The following is a 17264-nucleotide window of genomic DNA, read 5'->3' on the forward strand; positions in this document are numbered from 1 at the left end:
TAGTGGTTTGTGAATGGTGTGAAGACAAATTTCTGTTACCTCAAGAGCTGTAAAGTAAAAGTCATCTGTAGCATGTTTGGTAATTTAATGCTTACACTGTAGTGTTTCTCTTTAAATCTTATCTTACTCTAGCTATTCCTGCTGTAATACTTGAGTCCAGTGTGGAAAAATTTGACCTTTGATGCCACAGATTAATAAACATAGAAGTTGGCATAAATGTGAAAAGGGGAGTAGCTAACACTTTCCAATCTCTTGTATTTCCCAATTTCAAAACATGTAATCTTCAAAGAAGCGTAAGGTTCAGTCTTCCGAATTACAGTCTTATCACTCCAATAAACTAAACTTTGCAGTTGCAGCTTTATGTAGCCTTTAATTAGTTGATATAACCATATTCCATAACTTCCCTTCAAGATAACGATGAATTAACAAAGCATTCGATTTATTTAAAGACATAATGATATAAAACGATTAAAACTAATAAGATGATTAAGACTAATTCAAAGTAATGTATTTCGATGCTTACGCCTCTTCCATGGTTCTTTGAAGACAGAACACAAACTCTCCATACGTCCAGATATTACAACATATGGTGTCATAGTAACTATAGTAACACTACAAAAACAATTTATCCTTAAAGGGATAGTCACAAAATTAACAAAAATTTAAAAAAACACAAGGTTTAAACTTTTACATTCTGCCCCTAATTAATATTATAGACATTCATGATTAATATGTAATAATTACTATTACAGATACAAAAGTAAATATGGTAATTATAAAATTAGAAATCAAAACTTTCTATTTGGTCAATTTAAGAAATCAGTCTTGGTTTTAATCCACACTTGATCGATTTAAGTAATCAGTCTTGGTTTTAATCCGCACTTTTCAAACAAAACCTTTCTTGTCCGGAATTGTATCCACTGTTCCTCCCAGCAACCAAGAATTTCTTGGTGCAGAATTGTCCATGATAATTAAAATATCTCCATGTACAAAATTGCATTTAGCTTTAGACCATTTCTGTCTTTCTTGTAATAATGAAAGATATTCTTTTACCCATCTTTTCCAAAATAAATCCGCAATAGACTGCACTTGTCTCCATCTGCATATTTCTGAAATTGGCCCGGAAGCATTTAAGGTTTAGATTTAAGAAGTAAGAGATGATTTGGTGTAAGTGCCTCAGTGCAATTTAAATCGATAGAAACTTTAGTTATTGGTTGACTATTTAAAATAGCTTCAGTCTCACACAATACTGTCTGAAGATTATCATTGTTCAGTATTTGATTATTCAAAATGGAATTAAGAATTTTCTTGATTGATCTAATCATTCTTTCCCACACACCACTGTGATGTGATCCTGTGGGTGGGTTAAATATTCAACTAATTTCCTTTTGAAGCAATAAATCATAAATTTGATGTTGATTTCAATTTTGAATTTCCTTTCGTAACTCTAATTGAGCTCCTGTAAAGTTGGATCCTTTATCAGAGTGTAATTCCTTAATTTGACCACGTCTGGTGATGAAACGTAGAAAAACATTGATAAAAGAATCTGTATCAAGCGATGACGCTACTTCAATATGAATTGCTCTTGTAGTCAAACAAGTAAAAGTAGCTCTGAATTGTTTTTCAACACTCTTCCTCATTTTATTTGCAACGGACCAAAATAATCAACTCCCATGTATGAAAATGGAGGTTCATCAGGCAAAACTGTCTTGTGGAAAAACCACTACTTGTTGTTGTTCTAGTTTGGCATTTGCATGTCGACAACACATTTTGATATAATTGTTTTGATCAATGTTGAAGCACCGAGTATCCAATATTTCTGGCGCAATTCTGATAATACGTAATTATAACCACCATGACCTGTTTTCTCATCTATGTGTCAAACAATCAAATCAGAAATATGAAATTCTTTAGCTAATATAATTGGATGTTTCTCTTTTTCTGGTATTATTGCTTTTTCCATTCTTCCTCCTACTCTCAATAATTTGCCAGAATAGGTTTTAGCTTGTAAACACGACTTGCCTTTGTAACATTCAGATTCTTCTTCAATTTTGATATCTCATTTTCAAATGCCTTTCTCTGACAAAAAACAAATTATCTCTAATCAGCATTCACCTACTCATCAACTATCAGGTAACAGTTTTTTTGAGTCTTCGGATCCTCTTTCTTGATATGATGTAAAAACATAGATTTTAATGTAGGAATCCATACTACTGCTTTTTTCAAACTAAACCATGAAGAATGATAGCAAATTAATTTAATAATTGGATATTTCTCAGTAGATATTTGAATAGTATTCACATTAGTGTTTTGGATTTCTGGATCCTCCATTGAAACTTCTTTTAACTCTTCTGGATCTTGAGGCCATTCTTCTTGAGATTGTAAAAGAAATTGAGGGCCGAACACCCAAGTGTTGCCTCTTTTCAGAAACGATTGAACTTTTGATTCTTGTGAAGCCATGTCAACTGGATTATCCACTGTTTTAACATATCTCTATTGATTAGCATGTGAAACCTTTTTGATCTCATTAATTCTGTTAGTCACAAAGGTACGAAACCTCATGGTTTTGTTATTAATGTATTTAAGCACTGATGTAGAGCCCACCTCACTGACAAAAGGCAAAGGAGGAAAAACCCAACACCCAACCCCAACCAACCAATTCTCCCCTGCAACCGCTGCAACCGTGTCTGCCTGTCCCGCATCGGACTTGTCAGCCACAAACGAGCCTGCAGCTGACGTGGACTTTTTACCCCTTCCATAAATCTTCGTCCACGAAGCCAAGCCAAAGAAAAAAGAAAGATTTAAGCACTGATGTCTTCTTTGGCTTGGCTTCGCGGACGAAGATTTATGGAGGGGGTAAAAAGTCCACGTCAGCTGCAGGCTCGTTTGTGGCTGACAAGTCCGATGCGGGACAGGCAGACACGGTTGCAGCGGTTGCAGGGGAAAATTGGTTGGTTGGGGTTGGGTGTTGGGTTTTTCCTCCTTTGCCTTTTGTCAGTGAGGTGGGCTCTGCGGTCTTCTTCAAAGGAGGTTGCTGCCCGCCAAACTGTGAGGCGCCAAGATGCACGGTTTGAGGCGTTATCAGCCCACTGGCGGTGGTCAATGTGGCAGGCACCAAGAGATTTCTTTAGGCAGTCCTTGTACCTTTTCTTTGGTGCACCTCTGTCACGGTGGCCAGTGGAGAGCTCGCCATATAACACGATCTTGGGAAGGCGATGGTCCTCCATTCTGGAGACGTGACCCATCCAGCGCAGCTGGATCTTCAGCAGCGTGGACTCGATGCTGTCGACCTCTGCCATCTCGAGTACTTCGACGTTAGGGGTGTAAGCGCTCCAATGGATGTTGAGGATGGAGCGGAGACAACGCTGGTGGAAGCGTTCTAGGAGCCGTAGGTGGTGCCGGTAGAGGACCCATGATTCGGAGCCGAACAGGAGTGTGGGTATGACAACGGCTCTGTATACGCTTATCTTTGTGAGGTTTTTCAGTTGGTTGTTTTTCCAGACTCTTTTGTGTAGTCTTCCAAAGGCGCTATTTGCCTTGGCGAGTCTGTTGTCTATCTCATTGTCGATCCTTGCATCTGATGAAATGTTGCAGCCGAGATAGGTAAACTGGTTGACCGTTTTGAGTTTTGTGTGCCCGATGGAGATGTGGGGGGGCTGGTAGTCATGGTGGGGAGCTGGCTGATGGAGGACCTCAGTTTTCTTCAGGCTGACTTCCAGGCCAAACATTTTGGCAGTTTCCGCAATGCAGGACGTCAAGCGCTGAAGAGCTGGCTCTGAATGGGCAACTAAAGCGGCATCATCTGCAAAGAGTAGTTCACGGACAAGTTTCTCTTGTGTCTTGGTGTGAGCTTGCAGGCGCCTCAGATTGAAGAGACTGCCATCCGTGCGGTACCGGATGTAAACAGCGTCTTCATTGTTGGGGTCTTTCATGGCTTGGTTCAGCATCATGCTGAAGAAGATTGAAAAGAGGGTTGGTGCGAGCACTGATGTACTAACAGTACAAAACACAGAATCTGCTAATTCCATTTGTAATTCTCTTTTTTACATGGTCTCCCATTTTCCTCACCATAGTAGTGGCAGTCATTCGAGGTATGGTGACTGGGTTCAATGGAGCCACTCTGGCTTTTCCCATTACAAATCCACAATGTATTCACTCTTGGTTATTTCGCAGTACTAAATAACTGACAGTACCAAAGCCACCTTTGCTTGTATCAGCAAAATGGTGTAACTGAGCAAATGTGGCAATTCCAGAGTCTGTTGGTTTAAAACATCTGTTGACTTTATAACATTTTAAGGCTCTCAATCCAATTCATCCAATCTTATACTAGAGTATTACCTCCCTCAAATGTGCATGAGTGACCAGTGCCACAAAGTGGCCAACAACTTCGGAAGGGTCAGTAGTCAAACCATCCCCCAGCCCCGAACAGAACAAAAAATTAATAATCAGCAAGTCATTTCAAGTATGATGAGCTTCCTCCAGAACTCTATTAACTTGATCATCATTGATATCAATTTCAACCAACTGCTGAAATTTCTTCTCTCACACTCCATTCTTCTTCTTCTGGACTGGTGCAGGCTGTTGAAAAAAACTTTCCTGACTTTTAATCTGTTTATTATCTGTAAAGAATTATCAAATGTGAGAGCTTCAGCATCATCACTAAAGAACTGAGATTGAAAGTCTCCATAAAAAAACTTTATGGACAGCAGGATGCCGAAAAGCAAATTTCTTTCCTTTATTCCACAAAACAGCTTTAGTAGAATTAAATTCTTTGTCGTTTCATAACAACTTGACTCAAATCAGCGTAAAAGAAAACTCTTTTATTTTTAACTACCGGGGGCCTTGATTACTTCTCGCATTTTGAACTGCAACTCTAAAAATCAGTTCTCCATCTTGATAGTGTAAACATCTAATCAGGATAGAGCGTGCAAGAGGTTTCCTTCTTATCACTCTATGAGCTCTATCCAATTCCAGACCATCAGAAAATATTCTTTCCCCAAAACTTCAGGAATCCACTTCTGCAAAAATTGAACTGGGTCCGGATCCTCAAAATCTTCCAGAAGACCAACAATCTTAATATTATTCCATTTCAAAGGTAGGCCCAAGTTCTTCTGTACTTGATAACTGTTTAGAAGTCGCTTTTTTTTACTGTTTGTCCTTTTGTTTTCCTCATAATTGTTTTCCAGAATATATCAACTATATATCCAATATTTTCTAAAAAAGTTATAAAAATTTTAAAAGTCGGTTTTTTAATAGTTCTGCCGGGGGAGGTGTTTTTCCACATCTTCTCCCTCCGCCAACACCTCCACGGCCCCCCTGAAAACATCAGATTGAACATACCATTGCACTCCCAGAATTCTTTTGACAGGTAGAACGTCACAATCCAAGTCAAGATGTTTTATTTCCTTTGCTCTTTTTGACTCAGGAATAACAGCCAACACATATCTCGACTGTTGCTAATCCATTTCGAAAGCAATAAACCTCCTTTATTACAGATCACTTTTAACTTGTGATAAAGATCTATTGCTTCCTTTTCTGAAAACACTGAAGTAAGACAATCAACATAGAAATTTTTTTTTTTTTTAATTTTTTATTTTTCACACCATAAATCACATTAGCCATGATATACACTATTTCTTTTTCACACATATACAGTGACTTTTTCTCCCCCCCATCCCTCCTCCCAAGCCACACCCCCACCCCCCCTCTCATCCATTTTAGGTATACAATCTAGGTTACATTAAGCCAGTCAGACAATGTTGTCATTCAACAAAAATACACCAGAAATTCTACTGAGTCCATTCTTTTCTTTCCTTCTCCTTCCATCAACTTAGGTAATGTTTGTCCCTGGTAGGTTTTCGCTATTGTATTTAATGTAAGGCTCCCATACTTGTTCGAATATTTCAATATTATTTCTTAACCTATATGTTATTTTTTTCTAATGGAATACATTTATTCATTTAAATTTAGTAGTTTCTTCCTTTTAATTTGGTTATGTATTCCATTAATATTTAAAGTCATATAGTTCAGCGTAGCCCTTTTATATTTTGTTTATCTTCTCTTTCCGTTTTTCCATCATTACCTTTCCTCCTTTTCCATTTCTGTTTTCTTATTTTCAACTCTTTATAAGACAACATTCCTACAACATTTTCCTTATTCTCCTATTTCTATCTTCTTTATCCCCAATCTCCCCTTCCCCTCCTGAGTTGTCCTTTATCCCTTGTCGGACAACCACATCTCCCCTCTCCATTTGGATTTGCGAATCCACTTGCAAGCGTCAACTGATTTTGCAGTGACCGCTATTTCCCCCCACCCAGCCCCCCCCAGAAAAGATTTCACTTTTCATATGTCACAAAGGTCACTCTTTTAATTCCCTCCTTATTCTCTCTATTCCATTACCTTCCCTTATTAATTCTTGTCTATACTATCTATATTTTCCTCTAAGTACAGATACATTCACGTATGCACATTGTCTCTATTCACTCTTATACCTCTTTACCCGCATACATATCAATCGTGATCATTTTTACTCTCATTACCCGTCTTCATCCCTCAGTCTATTTTTGTCTTTACCCACATACATATCAATCGTGTTCATTTTTACTCTCATTACCCGTCTTCCTCCCTCAGTCTATTTTTGTAATTGTTCTGCAAATTTTCGTGCTTCTTCTGGATCCGAGAATAGTCTGTTTTGTTGTCCTGGAATAAATATTTTCAATACCGCTGGATGCTTTATTAAATTTATACCCTTTCTTCCATAAAATCACCTTTGCTGTATTGAACTCTTTTCTCTTCTTTAGGAGTTCAAAACTTATATCTGGATAAATGAAGATTTTTTGCCCTTTATACTCCAGTGGTTTGTTGCCCTCTCTTACTTTTTCCATTGTCTTCTCCAGTACCTTTTCTCTTGTAGTATATCTTAGGAATTTTACTACAATAGATCTTGGTTTTTGTTGTGGTTGTGGTTTAGAGGCCAATACTCTATGTGCCCTTTCTATTTCCATTTCTTGCTGTAGTTCTGGACATCCTAGGGTCTTAGGGATCCATTTTTTTATAAACTCCCTCATATTCTTGCCTTCTTCATCTTCCTTAAGGCCCACTATCTTTATGTTATTTCTTCTGTTATAATTTTCCATTGTATCTATTTTTTGAGCTAGTAGTTCTTGTGTCTCTTTAGTTTTTTTATTAGATTCCTCCAATTTCTTTTTTAAGTCTTCTACCTCCATTAAGATAGAAATTATTTCTGATGATGTTTATAGCTGGAGAATTAAATTGCTCTTCATTATCTTCAGCACATTTCCTGAGAACAAAATTTGCACAACTCAATGACGAAGTTGCTCCAAGTAAATGAACTGTCATTCTGTATTCAATCATATCTTTACTGTAATCGCCATTAGGTAGAATATCATGATTTTCTGATGGTATTGAGTCTCTAAGCCTGTGATTAAGAGTCCAATGGTGGAATGGTAGCAGCTGTTCATGAACCTGGTGGTGCCAGTCTTGTGGCACCTATACTTTCCTGAAGCAGAAGTGAGAACAGAGATGTCTGAGTGATAGGGATCCTTAATGATTGCTGCTGCTCTCCGTCGGCATCGTTCCATGTAGATCTTCTGGATGGTGAGGAGAGTTTTGCTGGTGATGTACTGGGCTGTGTCCACTATCTTTTGTAAGCTCAGAGGTATTGGTGCTTTGATGTAGCCAAACAGCACACTTTGCACTACACATCCGTGAATGTTTGCAAGGTGTAAGAGTTTGTATTTTCCTTGCAAATAGGCAATTGGCTTGTATTAATCATTGATCAGTTAAATTTTACCTATTGAACAGTGGTCAGCTATTAAAAATCATGATAACTGTGGTACTATTTATGTCACTTTAAATCGCTCATTTTAAACACCATTGAAAGTTTAGATATAGTTTTATGAGCATAAGACAATTTTATGATCAAATGTTAAAAAGGTAGTGGATGGATATTTGATTAGGGAATATTAAACAAGACGAAGGAGAGCAAGTGGCAGATTTACTTATCCATTGCATTTAATCATGTAGTTCCGGGAATTAAAACATGAGCTCGTTTAAAAAATGTGTTTCAGATGTATTCAAAGATTGATTCGATAAACTATGAGCATAGACCGCACAGAGAGTAGCCAATCCTTTTTCTCCTATGTATTGGTGAAGTTGAGATCATCACACTCTTACTGTGTTTAAATAAAATGGAAACGTGGACATAGTAGGTATTTTAAAGTCACACCCAAAAATTTCTCCAACTGATGGTCTTTCAGATGCTGATTTTCTTTTTCAGATTCTGTTTAACTTCATGTTCCAGCATCTGCAGTGTCCAGTGTGTGTCTGTTAAATTTGTGTTTTAAATGATCTCTTTAGCTTGAAATCTCTTAGAAATTTTCATGTGCACCAGTACCAGTCATCATTAATGTAGGGGAGTGGTTAATTAAATAAAAGACTTTGGGTCTTTTCATATTTGCAAGTATCTTAAAAATAGTAAAGATAGTAAATTACATGAAGAGAATCAAAGGATCTAGTAGAGGTTCAGGAATACAGTGCTGAGGTAAGAAAGGATCTAGTAGAGGTTCAGGAATACAGTGCTGAGGTAAGAAAGGATCTAGTATAGGTTCAGGAATACAGTGCTGAGGTAAGAAAGGATTTAGTATAGGTTCAGGAATACAGTGCTGAGGTAAGAAAGGATCTAGTAGAGGTTCAGGAATACAGTGCTGAGGTAAGAAAGGATCTAGTAGAGGTTCAGGAATACAGTGCTGAGGTAAGAAAGGATCTAGTAGAGGTTCAGGAATACAGTGCTGAGGTAAGAAAGGATCTAGTAGAGGTTTAGGAATACAGTGCTGAGGTAAGAAAGGATCTAGTAGAGGTTCAGGAATACAGTGCTGAGGTAAGAAAGGATCTAGTATAGGTTCAGAATACAGTGCTGAGGTAAGAAAGGATCTAGTATAGGTTCAGGAATACAGTGCTGAGGTAAGAGATCATGCATGATCTCAGCAAGTGGCTGTTTCATTGTCATTTAGTCAGGTGTGGAATAGGCTACCAAAGAAGCAATGTGCAGTGACTGCCTGTGAAGACTGCCTGTGACTGCTTGAAAGGGATAAGACATGGTGCAGTATGGTCACTCAGCACATGCAAGGCTCAGCTGCATCCTTGTTGGCATAGTGAACACAATGACTGCTTCGTTTTCTTAACAGGCTGGATCCCCTCGTCTCTTTCATCTCCCATTTGGTGTAATGCAAATTGCTGTCTCCCCCTCTTTCCTTGGCTGCAGAGCTCTCCCCAGCTTTGACCCTTCTATAAGATAACAAGCTGCACAACCGTGATTGCTGAGCTTGAGGTAGACATTATGCAAAGCCTTGCAGGGACAAGATTATTGTTTCATTGCTGAATACCAGTTTCCATGCACAGCTGCTTGTAGCTTGAGTGGAAATCTCTTTTAAAGTGTTTGCACTCAAGACATCAAGTCCTCTATAATGAATTGCTACTCTGTGAAGTAGCACTGAGCAGAGTTCATGTGGATTTTCAATTTAGTTGAAGGGAACAATCACACAGTAACTTAAATACAGATTGATACATGAAGATGTGGCATTGTAAAATAATTATCTGAAAACGTGTCCAGTACTCTTGATGCTTCAGGTGTTCTTTTTAAATTTGTATATAATACAATGTAAAGCAAGTGCAAGACAAATTGATCATTGAGAATGTAAAACTACAAAGCATTTTGCAGAATTCAGGACAAAATGAAGAATTAACTTAAGGTACAAATGAATTATAATTATCAGCCAATTCTACTCTTGATTGTCAGGACTTTTAATTAAAAATTTGTGTTGTTTTGCAGATCTTTAACTCATCACAAAGACTTCAAAAATCATTTGGACCAGGCCACTCTACATTCCATTTAAATTTATTTTTGTTCTTAAAATAGCCATTAGTGTGAGATCTCTGTGATGGAAGATAATGTGATGGAACAGATTAAGGAACTGTGGATTTTTTTTTCAATCATTACATCGTATTTTAAAAGTTTTTATATATATATATATATATATGTGTGTTTTTTAATGAACTTTTTTTAGTACTGTGCTTTTATAAATTCTGTAGGACAAAGATTCTGGCTATATCAACTCAATCATATGATGGGAGTGGGAGATATTCAGTGAGAATTGTTACCAGTCTTTCTGGTCTCAAGCAAAGTCTGCTCTTGTACTGATGTGTAATTACACAAAGATAATATATGCATTAAAATGAAAGATCAATTTATAAATGTGAATTATTTTAATAAACTATTTGAGTGGACGGCAATGAGTACTGGTATTTGCAATAAATTTAAAAAATATATCTATTTCAAAAAAAATGCAACAATTTAAGAGGTTTTAATTTAGGGTGGAAATTATTGAATAAGTTCTTTGTTTGAGTGAACATTTAATTTGGGTGCTATCTACATCCACTGTATGAGTGTTACCTACACCTATTAAATGGAAAGACAAAAACAATTCTTGTAGAACCTCACTGTGAAGCATATTTAATTTGTATAAAGTGGTTGTAAATGGCAGGGAGATTCCAACTGTTACACTTTTTAGTAGGATGTAGACTTTTTTTTAACTAAATTAAACACTACACAACACAATTATTGGTCAGGTTTAGCAATAAAAACTCACTGGCTGTGATTTGTTATCATTTCTGTCTACGCTATTTAAATAGCCTTGAAGTTGAAAATGGAGAATACTTAATAGTGTATGGTACTTGTTTTTATTAAAGAAAATGCGAATAAATTTTAGAAGCCACAATATTTGAACTTTGTTAAGTAGGTGGGTTAGTTTAAAAAAAAGGCAAAACATTGCTAATCTACGTCATTAGCAAAAGTTGTTGCCATTAATGTCTTAATGTATTTTCATTTTGACCAAGAATGTTGGTTCTCTTACAAATGACTTGATAGTCAAAAGTTTACACTAACTGACTTTAAGCCAGCAGTTCTAATGTGTTTGCCAAAATTATGCCAACATTAAAAAAAACTTTGCATTTGTAATTGATGTAACTTTAATCTGTTGAATAAAGTATAGATGGAAATCTATTCATTGTAATGTTTCTTTGAATATGTCACTTTTCAACAATAAAATGTTCTGGAATTCCTTACTTGAGTTGGTTTCTTTTGTAATTACAGTGAATATAGTTATTCTGACTTTAATAGAATACATATTTTAATGTTTAATTGTTTGTGGAGAAAAAAAAAATAGAAACTCGTGGTATAAATGTTGGAATCTTGAAGAACTCAGCAGCTAAGCGGCATCTGTGGAGGTCAATGTTTTGGATCTCGATCTCAACCCATCATCACCTACCCCTTTGCCTCAACAGATGCTGCTTGAACTCTTGAGGCCTTCTAGCAGTTTTCTTTTTTTGTTGCTGCAATTAGGAACAGAGTTTAGATTTATTGCTGCCTGTAGCCCTCACACAGAAAAGGATACAAGCCTAGTATTTCACATTATTGGAATGGTTGAGAGTGATTAAGGTGTAAATTAAGAAGATATTATGTACTTTAAATATGAAAGAAGGAGGGTGCAGGAAAGCAAATGCGTCCCGGAAGTGGTGCACAGCAAAACAAAAAGGTTTGTGATCCTCATACTTACTGAAGTTGAAATCTTTAATCAAATTTCCAGAATATCTTGCATCCAAAATTATTTATATAGAGTGTTGATAATTATCTTTTAAAGGTTTTCAGGAAGTTGATTTTTAAAACTTTGTCAAACAGGTAAACCTTGTACAGAAAGACCAAATGTAGCTGAATAAGTGTTGTTGGATTTGCTGTCATGCTGCAGTCATTATGATTAAATATTTATCCAATCATTACTCAAAATTTTAAATGAATCATCTATTCAAGCAACTTGCAAGTGTCTGCATTGTTATCTGTTTTGTATTTCCCTAATCATCAATAATGCAGTTCCATTATAACTTGGGTGTTGTGTGGATGGAAATCCTGCTCAGACTCCTGCTCAGAACTGTTGGTACTATTTTTGAAAGAATAGCAGGGAAGCAATGCATTCATTAACTTCTGGACCCCAGACTTCAGGACACATATTGGCTATGACTAGTAAATATTTCAGTGCTCTCTAATTACAGTGGAGTAGCTAGTCGAGGTTCTGCCTCATCTTCAGCCACCTGGGTTCAATCTTTACCTCTGATACTGTCTGTGGAATTTCCACATTCTCTCTGTAACCAAGCAGGTTTCCTCCAACATCCCAAAGGTGTGCAGGTTGGTAGGCCACATGTCCACTGTAAATTATCCTAGTGTGTAGATGAATGGTAGAGTTTAGAGAGGGTGGGAATATGGGGAGAATAAAATGAGATTAATGTAAATAGGGGCTTGTTGGATGAAATTGATATGGGCTAGCAATCTATATTAATGAAGTAATTTAACTATTTCCTTTAATTAAATAATTTTTGTAATCTTCCAGATGAAACATCTGTCACAGAAGGGAAGAAGGAAGAGAAAGGTAAGCTACATGTTATGTATTTCTTTCAGGCAAAACAACTGAATAGATTAATTTTTGTATATTGCTTAATATATTGAAAATGTGCCTCTTCTTGTAGTTGGCCTAAAGTTTCAATCCCAGCACTGTTTGACTATTTAAATTTGATAGAATGGGCAAGTAGCAGTTCAATACATTTTAACTAGGTAAATTTGAACATCGGTAGGAAACAAAATGAACTAAGGTTCAGTCATACTTTTATACAATAGGCTTTCTCCTTGTTCCTCTGCATTTGATCATAGAGGCTTTTAATTTGACAATTCCATGCAGACTTTCTCTTAAAGTTGTAGCGATGCAATATATTAATGAAGTTAAAATGAGTTCAGGTTGCACGTCAGCTGAAAATAGTTATGCTATGTAATGTCACCTAAAATGCATTTTGGAAAATTCTTCTCATCTAGCATCATAAAATGCTTATTTTAGCTGCTTAATGTATAGCCATATAATTATTGAAAACAAAAAAATAGCAGATCTGCCTTACTTCATTTCAACTGACTCACAATAAAATATTTTTCATGATGTGGATCTCAAGCAGTTCAGGAAGACCACATTACAAGGCAATTTTGGGTAATGATATGTTGCAAGAAGCTGGCAGATCCATGACTAGTATAGGAGCCCATAAGTATGAAGATAAATCCAAGAGATTTTGATAAAAAGGAAATGAGACTCTTTACATGGAATTTGAACTTGTTTCTGGGATTATTACCTTAGATAGACAATGTATTGCTGTTTATTTAAATTGTAAAGGTGGATAAAAGCATGTAGAAATGGGTTGTGTAAAAAATAAATTAAACTATTTACATTTATTGCATGTAAGATGATGGCAGCAGCGATTGGCCTGTTTCCCTGTTGCAAATTCTACAAACATGTAAATATTAAGTGATTGCTTTAAATGTCAGTGTGGAAATATTTGTGGTTTCAGATACCTGTTCTGCAATTGTTTTTTTTTGTATATACGTGAGCGCTTGCATTATTAGTTTATTTAACGACTGTCTCAGTTTTATAACGTTCTTTTGTGATTGAAAGGAAAAATGTGTATGTGCCTTGGAGTTGTGTGAGATGCAATGCTTGTAATCTTTTTACACTAGATGGCACTATAAATTAAAATATAACTGATGATGCCCATTTGGGTTAAATCTATAAGATGGCATAATCACTATTTTTAAAGGGGAAAATCAGTGTTGGGTTTTCATTACTTTATTGCATGTATGTGAGAGATTGCAAGGGTCATATACTTCCAATGACTTTCATCTAGAAAACCAATAGATGTTAAGTGAGTACAGTACAGGAATGACTGCTTTGCAGATGAGGTACACCAGGTAATGTGCATTTATAAATGCAGCTTTTCAACAAGCATACCTAATATATCATTGTTTGGAGAACTGATCAGATCTCTGAATTGTCAGTTTCATTGCATTGTAATTGCATGAAACTTCTGTAATGAAAATAGGATATTCTGAAAATTTGTAGATGGCCATTAATACCTAAAACATTCTTGTGACAATGGTGCAATATCATTCCATTCTTGTCAAGCTGTCTACAATGTTTGTCAGTTGTTCAAACCATTCTTTTCCATGACCCACCTTTACAGAAAAAGCATAGTTAAGTTGCATTCATAATAATTTATTGGAGAATTGCCTCGTGACAGTTTCTGTTCACTCTTACCTGGATTTCCCAACACTAAATCTTTAACCATTTCAGTCTTTCACATATGCATTTTGTATAATAATTTTCTTAATGACCTTTTTCTGCCTCCTCAATCATAGATTATTTTGTGAAGGCTGTACTTATTATCTATTGTTCCTGTTGCAAACTTCACATCTTCAGATGATTTTGTCTCCATTTCCCATGTCAATTCGTACTTTATTATTAAGCTGGGGTTTAAATCCATATTCACTGCATCATCAATCACCATTTTCACATCTGTTACATTCTTCTTCCTTTTAAGTTATCTTTTGACTGTTACCTGCTTTATCTCCAGACACATGTTGAATCCTTTGTCTTCAACAACATCAGTTCCATCAAAATTTTAGAACTCGTATTTTGATTGTGTCGCCAAAATTAACGTGCAATTTTCGAAAACCTCAAATTAAATTTCTAGTCCTTGTGTTAAAAAACACATCAATGACTATGTGGGTTCTTTTTTTTTTCTGTGTTCACTTTAGCGTTGCACTTCCCTTCTGACCTCTTGATATTATATATTTCTTTCACTCTGCCAATGGTTGCGATTTCCTTCACTCATTTTGTTTCCAAGCTCTCGAATTATTTGTGCAAACTTCACCTCCTTCCCCATCCAAAACTGTCCTAAAAATTCATAAATATGGGAAAATGTAGAACTGAGAGGCACTGTTTAAAAAAAGGGATATGGCAAGTTATTTTTCTGATCTTTGGAACTCTCTTCCTCAAAAGACGACGGATGTAAAGTGTTTGAATATCTTTGAGGCAGTGATTGATGGAACTGGATTAGCAAGAGATGAAAGGTAATTTTTTCATACCTCTGAATTTTTAAAGATCAGAATGCATGTAGTACTTGCTGTTATTGTCTTATTTAAATATAATTACACATCAGGTATATGGGCAAAGTGCTGGGAGATGCAAAAATGTAGGGTACTGTCCTCTGAATTGCATACTACTGCCTTTGCTCCTAAGTTTGTTCTGTCTTTGTACTGTGGATTTTTGCAGCATGGAATGGAAGCTAAGTGGCTGTAATAACTGCTGCATCTGATGTTGTAATTTATAGCAGGGTGGTTCAAATAAACTAGTGCTGCTGCCTTCTGTGACTGCAGTGCCTGAGAGAGGTGTCCAAGGATACAGTTTCTAAAAAAAATATCCAGGTCCCTCTACAGACTTCCTACTTCCTTAACATTAATCGTCCCTTCACCAACTCGGTAACAAAGTCACAAAATATCATCCATTCTCAACCTTTTTTTGGGCACTAAAGCCTATGGCCCCTTCTATGTGAAGCAGTCAAATTTTGGTTTCTTCTGTACTTCTACCAACTACATTTAAAAAAAAATCAAAAGTATTTATGTTTATGCAAGATGAAAAGAAAACCAAGCTTTTACTTAAATGTGGTGGGGTGGTAGTGGCATATGAGAATTGCTAAATCATTTACACACCGTGTGAAAAGTAGCAAACCCAACACCATTCTCTGTGCTGTCTCTGACAGTAAGGCAGGTAAAGTCCTCTTTATTTCTGCACTTTACCTTCTCTAGACAGCCACGTTTCCATTCATGTTAGTACCTTTCCCATAATACCATAGGTTCCTATTTTGCTTCGCAGCCTTGTGTGGCACCTTCTGAAAATCCAACTAAGCAATGTCCACTGACTTCTTTGTCCTGCTTGTTACTTCCTCAAAGAACTCCATCAGATTTGTCAGGGAAAATCTTCCCTGAAGGAAAATATTCTGATTACAGCTTATTGTATCTTGTACTTTCAAGTACCCTGAAATGTCATCCTTAATACTGGATTCTAGAATCTTGCCAACCACTGAAGTTGAGCTAACCATTTTATAATTTCATATCTTTTGCCTTTCACTTCTTAATGACCAGAGTGGCATTTACAATTTTACAGTTCTCTGGAACCATTCACAACTCTAGCGATACTCGAAAGATCACTACTAATCTGTTTATAATCTTTTCAGCTACCTATTTAAAAATCCTGGGGTGCACTCCATCTGATCTAAATGACAAATCCACCTTCAGCCTCCCAAATGTCCTCTCCTTAGTAATAGTGACTGCACTCTCTTCTGCCCCCAACTTTCGAATTTCCTGTACCGTGAACACTGATGAAAAATACCTGTTCAATTCATTTCTTTGTTCCCCATCACCACTTCAGCATCATTTTCCAGCAGTCTGATTTTTTGAATATTTTATTTATAGTTTTTCCACTCAAACTCCCAACAATTGTCAGTATCATTAATATCGCCATCGACAATATCAACATTATTTACATTAATACTTGTTAATTCCATACAATCTTTTCATGGAGTTTAAGTTCTTTTCATCCCCTCTCTCCCCCCCCCCCCCCCGCCCCCGACATTGAACACTTAACACCATACTAATTATACTTACACACAATAACTAAAACACTCACAGCAAAGGTATGAAACTTATATTTGGGGAATTATGCGTCTGTCACATCACGGCGGTCAGCGCATAGTCTGCCTTCTTTTATCTGTGGCTTTTCTTGGTTAGAATAGGATAGGCCTCCTCTGCTCCCCCGCCAATTGAGGGGTGGATAAGGAGGGTAGGGTAGGGTGGCGAGGCACGGTGGTCCACACTACAATTGTGCCCCTGTTTTAAGTAAGGCTGCCAAACTTTCAAAAACTGTATTGTTTCCTTAGGTTGTAGGTAATTTTCTCCAGGGGAATACAGCTTTCATTTGTGTGTTCCAGCGTTCAATGCTCAGGTAGGAGTCAGACCTCCAGGCATCTGCTATGTCCTTCCTGGCTATTGCCAATGCGATCATGACAAATTGAATTTGAAATTTGGACAGCTTTATTGTAAGCCTTATGTCCATTATATTTCTCAACAAAAACAGCTCTGGGACCTGTGGGAATTTGCAAGGATTGGCCCAGTTCCACCCAAAAGGGTCTCACCTTGACACATGTCCAGGTTGCATGCACAAAAGTTCCTGTCGCAATACTACATCTAAAACATTGGTCTGATAATACAGGTTTAGAATTGTTCAATTTTTGTGGCATCGAGTACAGCTGGTGTAGAAAATTGT

The 17264-nt window shown here is 36.7% G+C and overlaps 1 protein-coding gene across 2 annotated transcripts in view; it reads left to right on the forward strand.

The window, feature by feature from the left end:
- Positions 1-14993, forward strand: part of asph (aspartate beta-hydroxylase) — a 175919-nt gene extending 160926 nt beyond the window's left edge. The window contains exons 22-23 of one of the 2 annotated variants that reach the window (XM_069921404.1): positions 12459-12497; positions 14943-14993. In XM_069921404.1, coding sequence (XP_069777505.1) covers positions 12459-12497; positions 14943-14974 — 71 coding nt within the window. In that variant the 3' untranslated portion in view covers positions 14975-14993. Of the gene's footprint in view, positions 1-9850; positions 11140-12458; positions 12498-14942 lie in introns of those variants that run through there. The other variant, XM_069921405.1, reaches the window with a different exon arrangement.
- The last annotated feature ends 2271 nt before the right edge of the window (positions 14994-17264 follow it).

The sequence above is a fragment of the Narcine bancroftii genome, chromosome 2 (assembly GCF_036971445.1).
Source record: "Narcine bancroftii isolate sNarBan1 chromosome 2, sNarBan1.hap1, whole genome shotgun sequence".
Lineage (NCBI taxonomy): Eukaryota > Metazoa > Chordata > Chondrichthyes > Torpediniformes > Narcinidae > Narcine > Narcine bancroftii.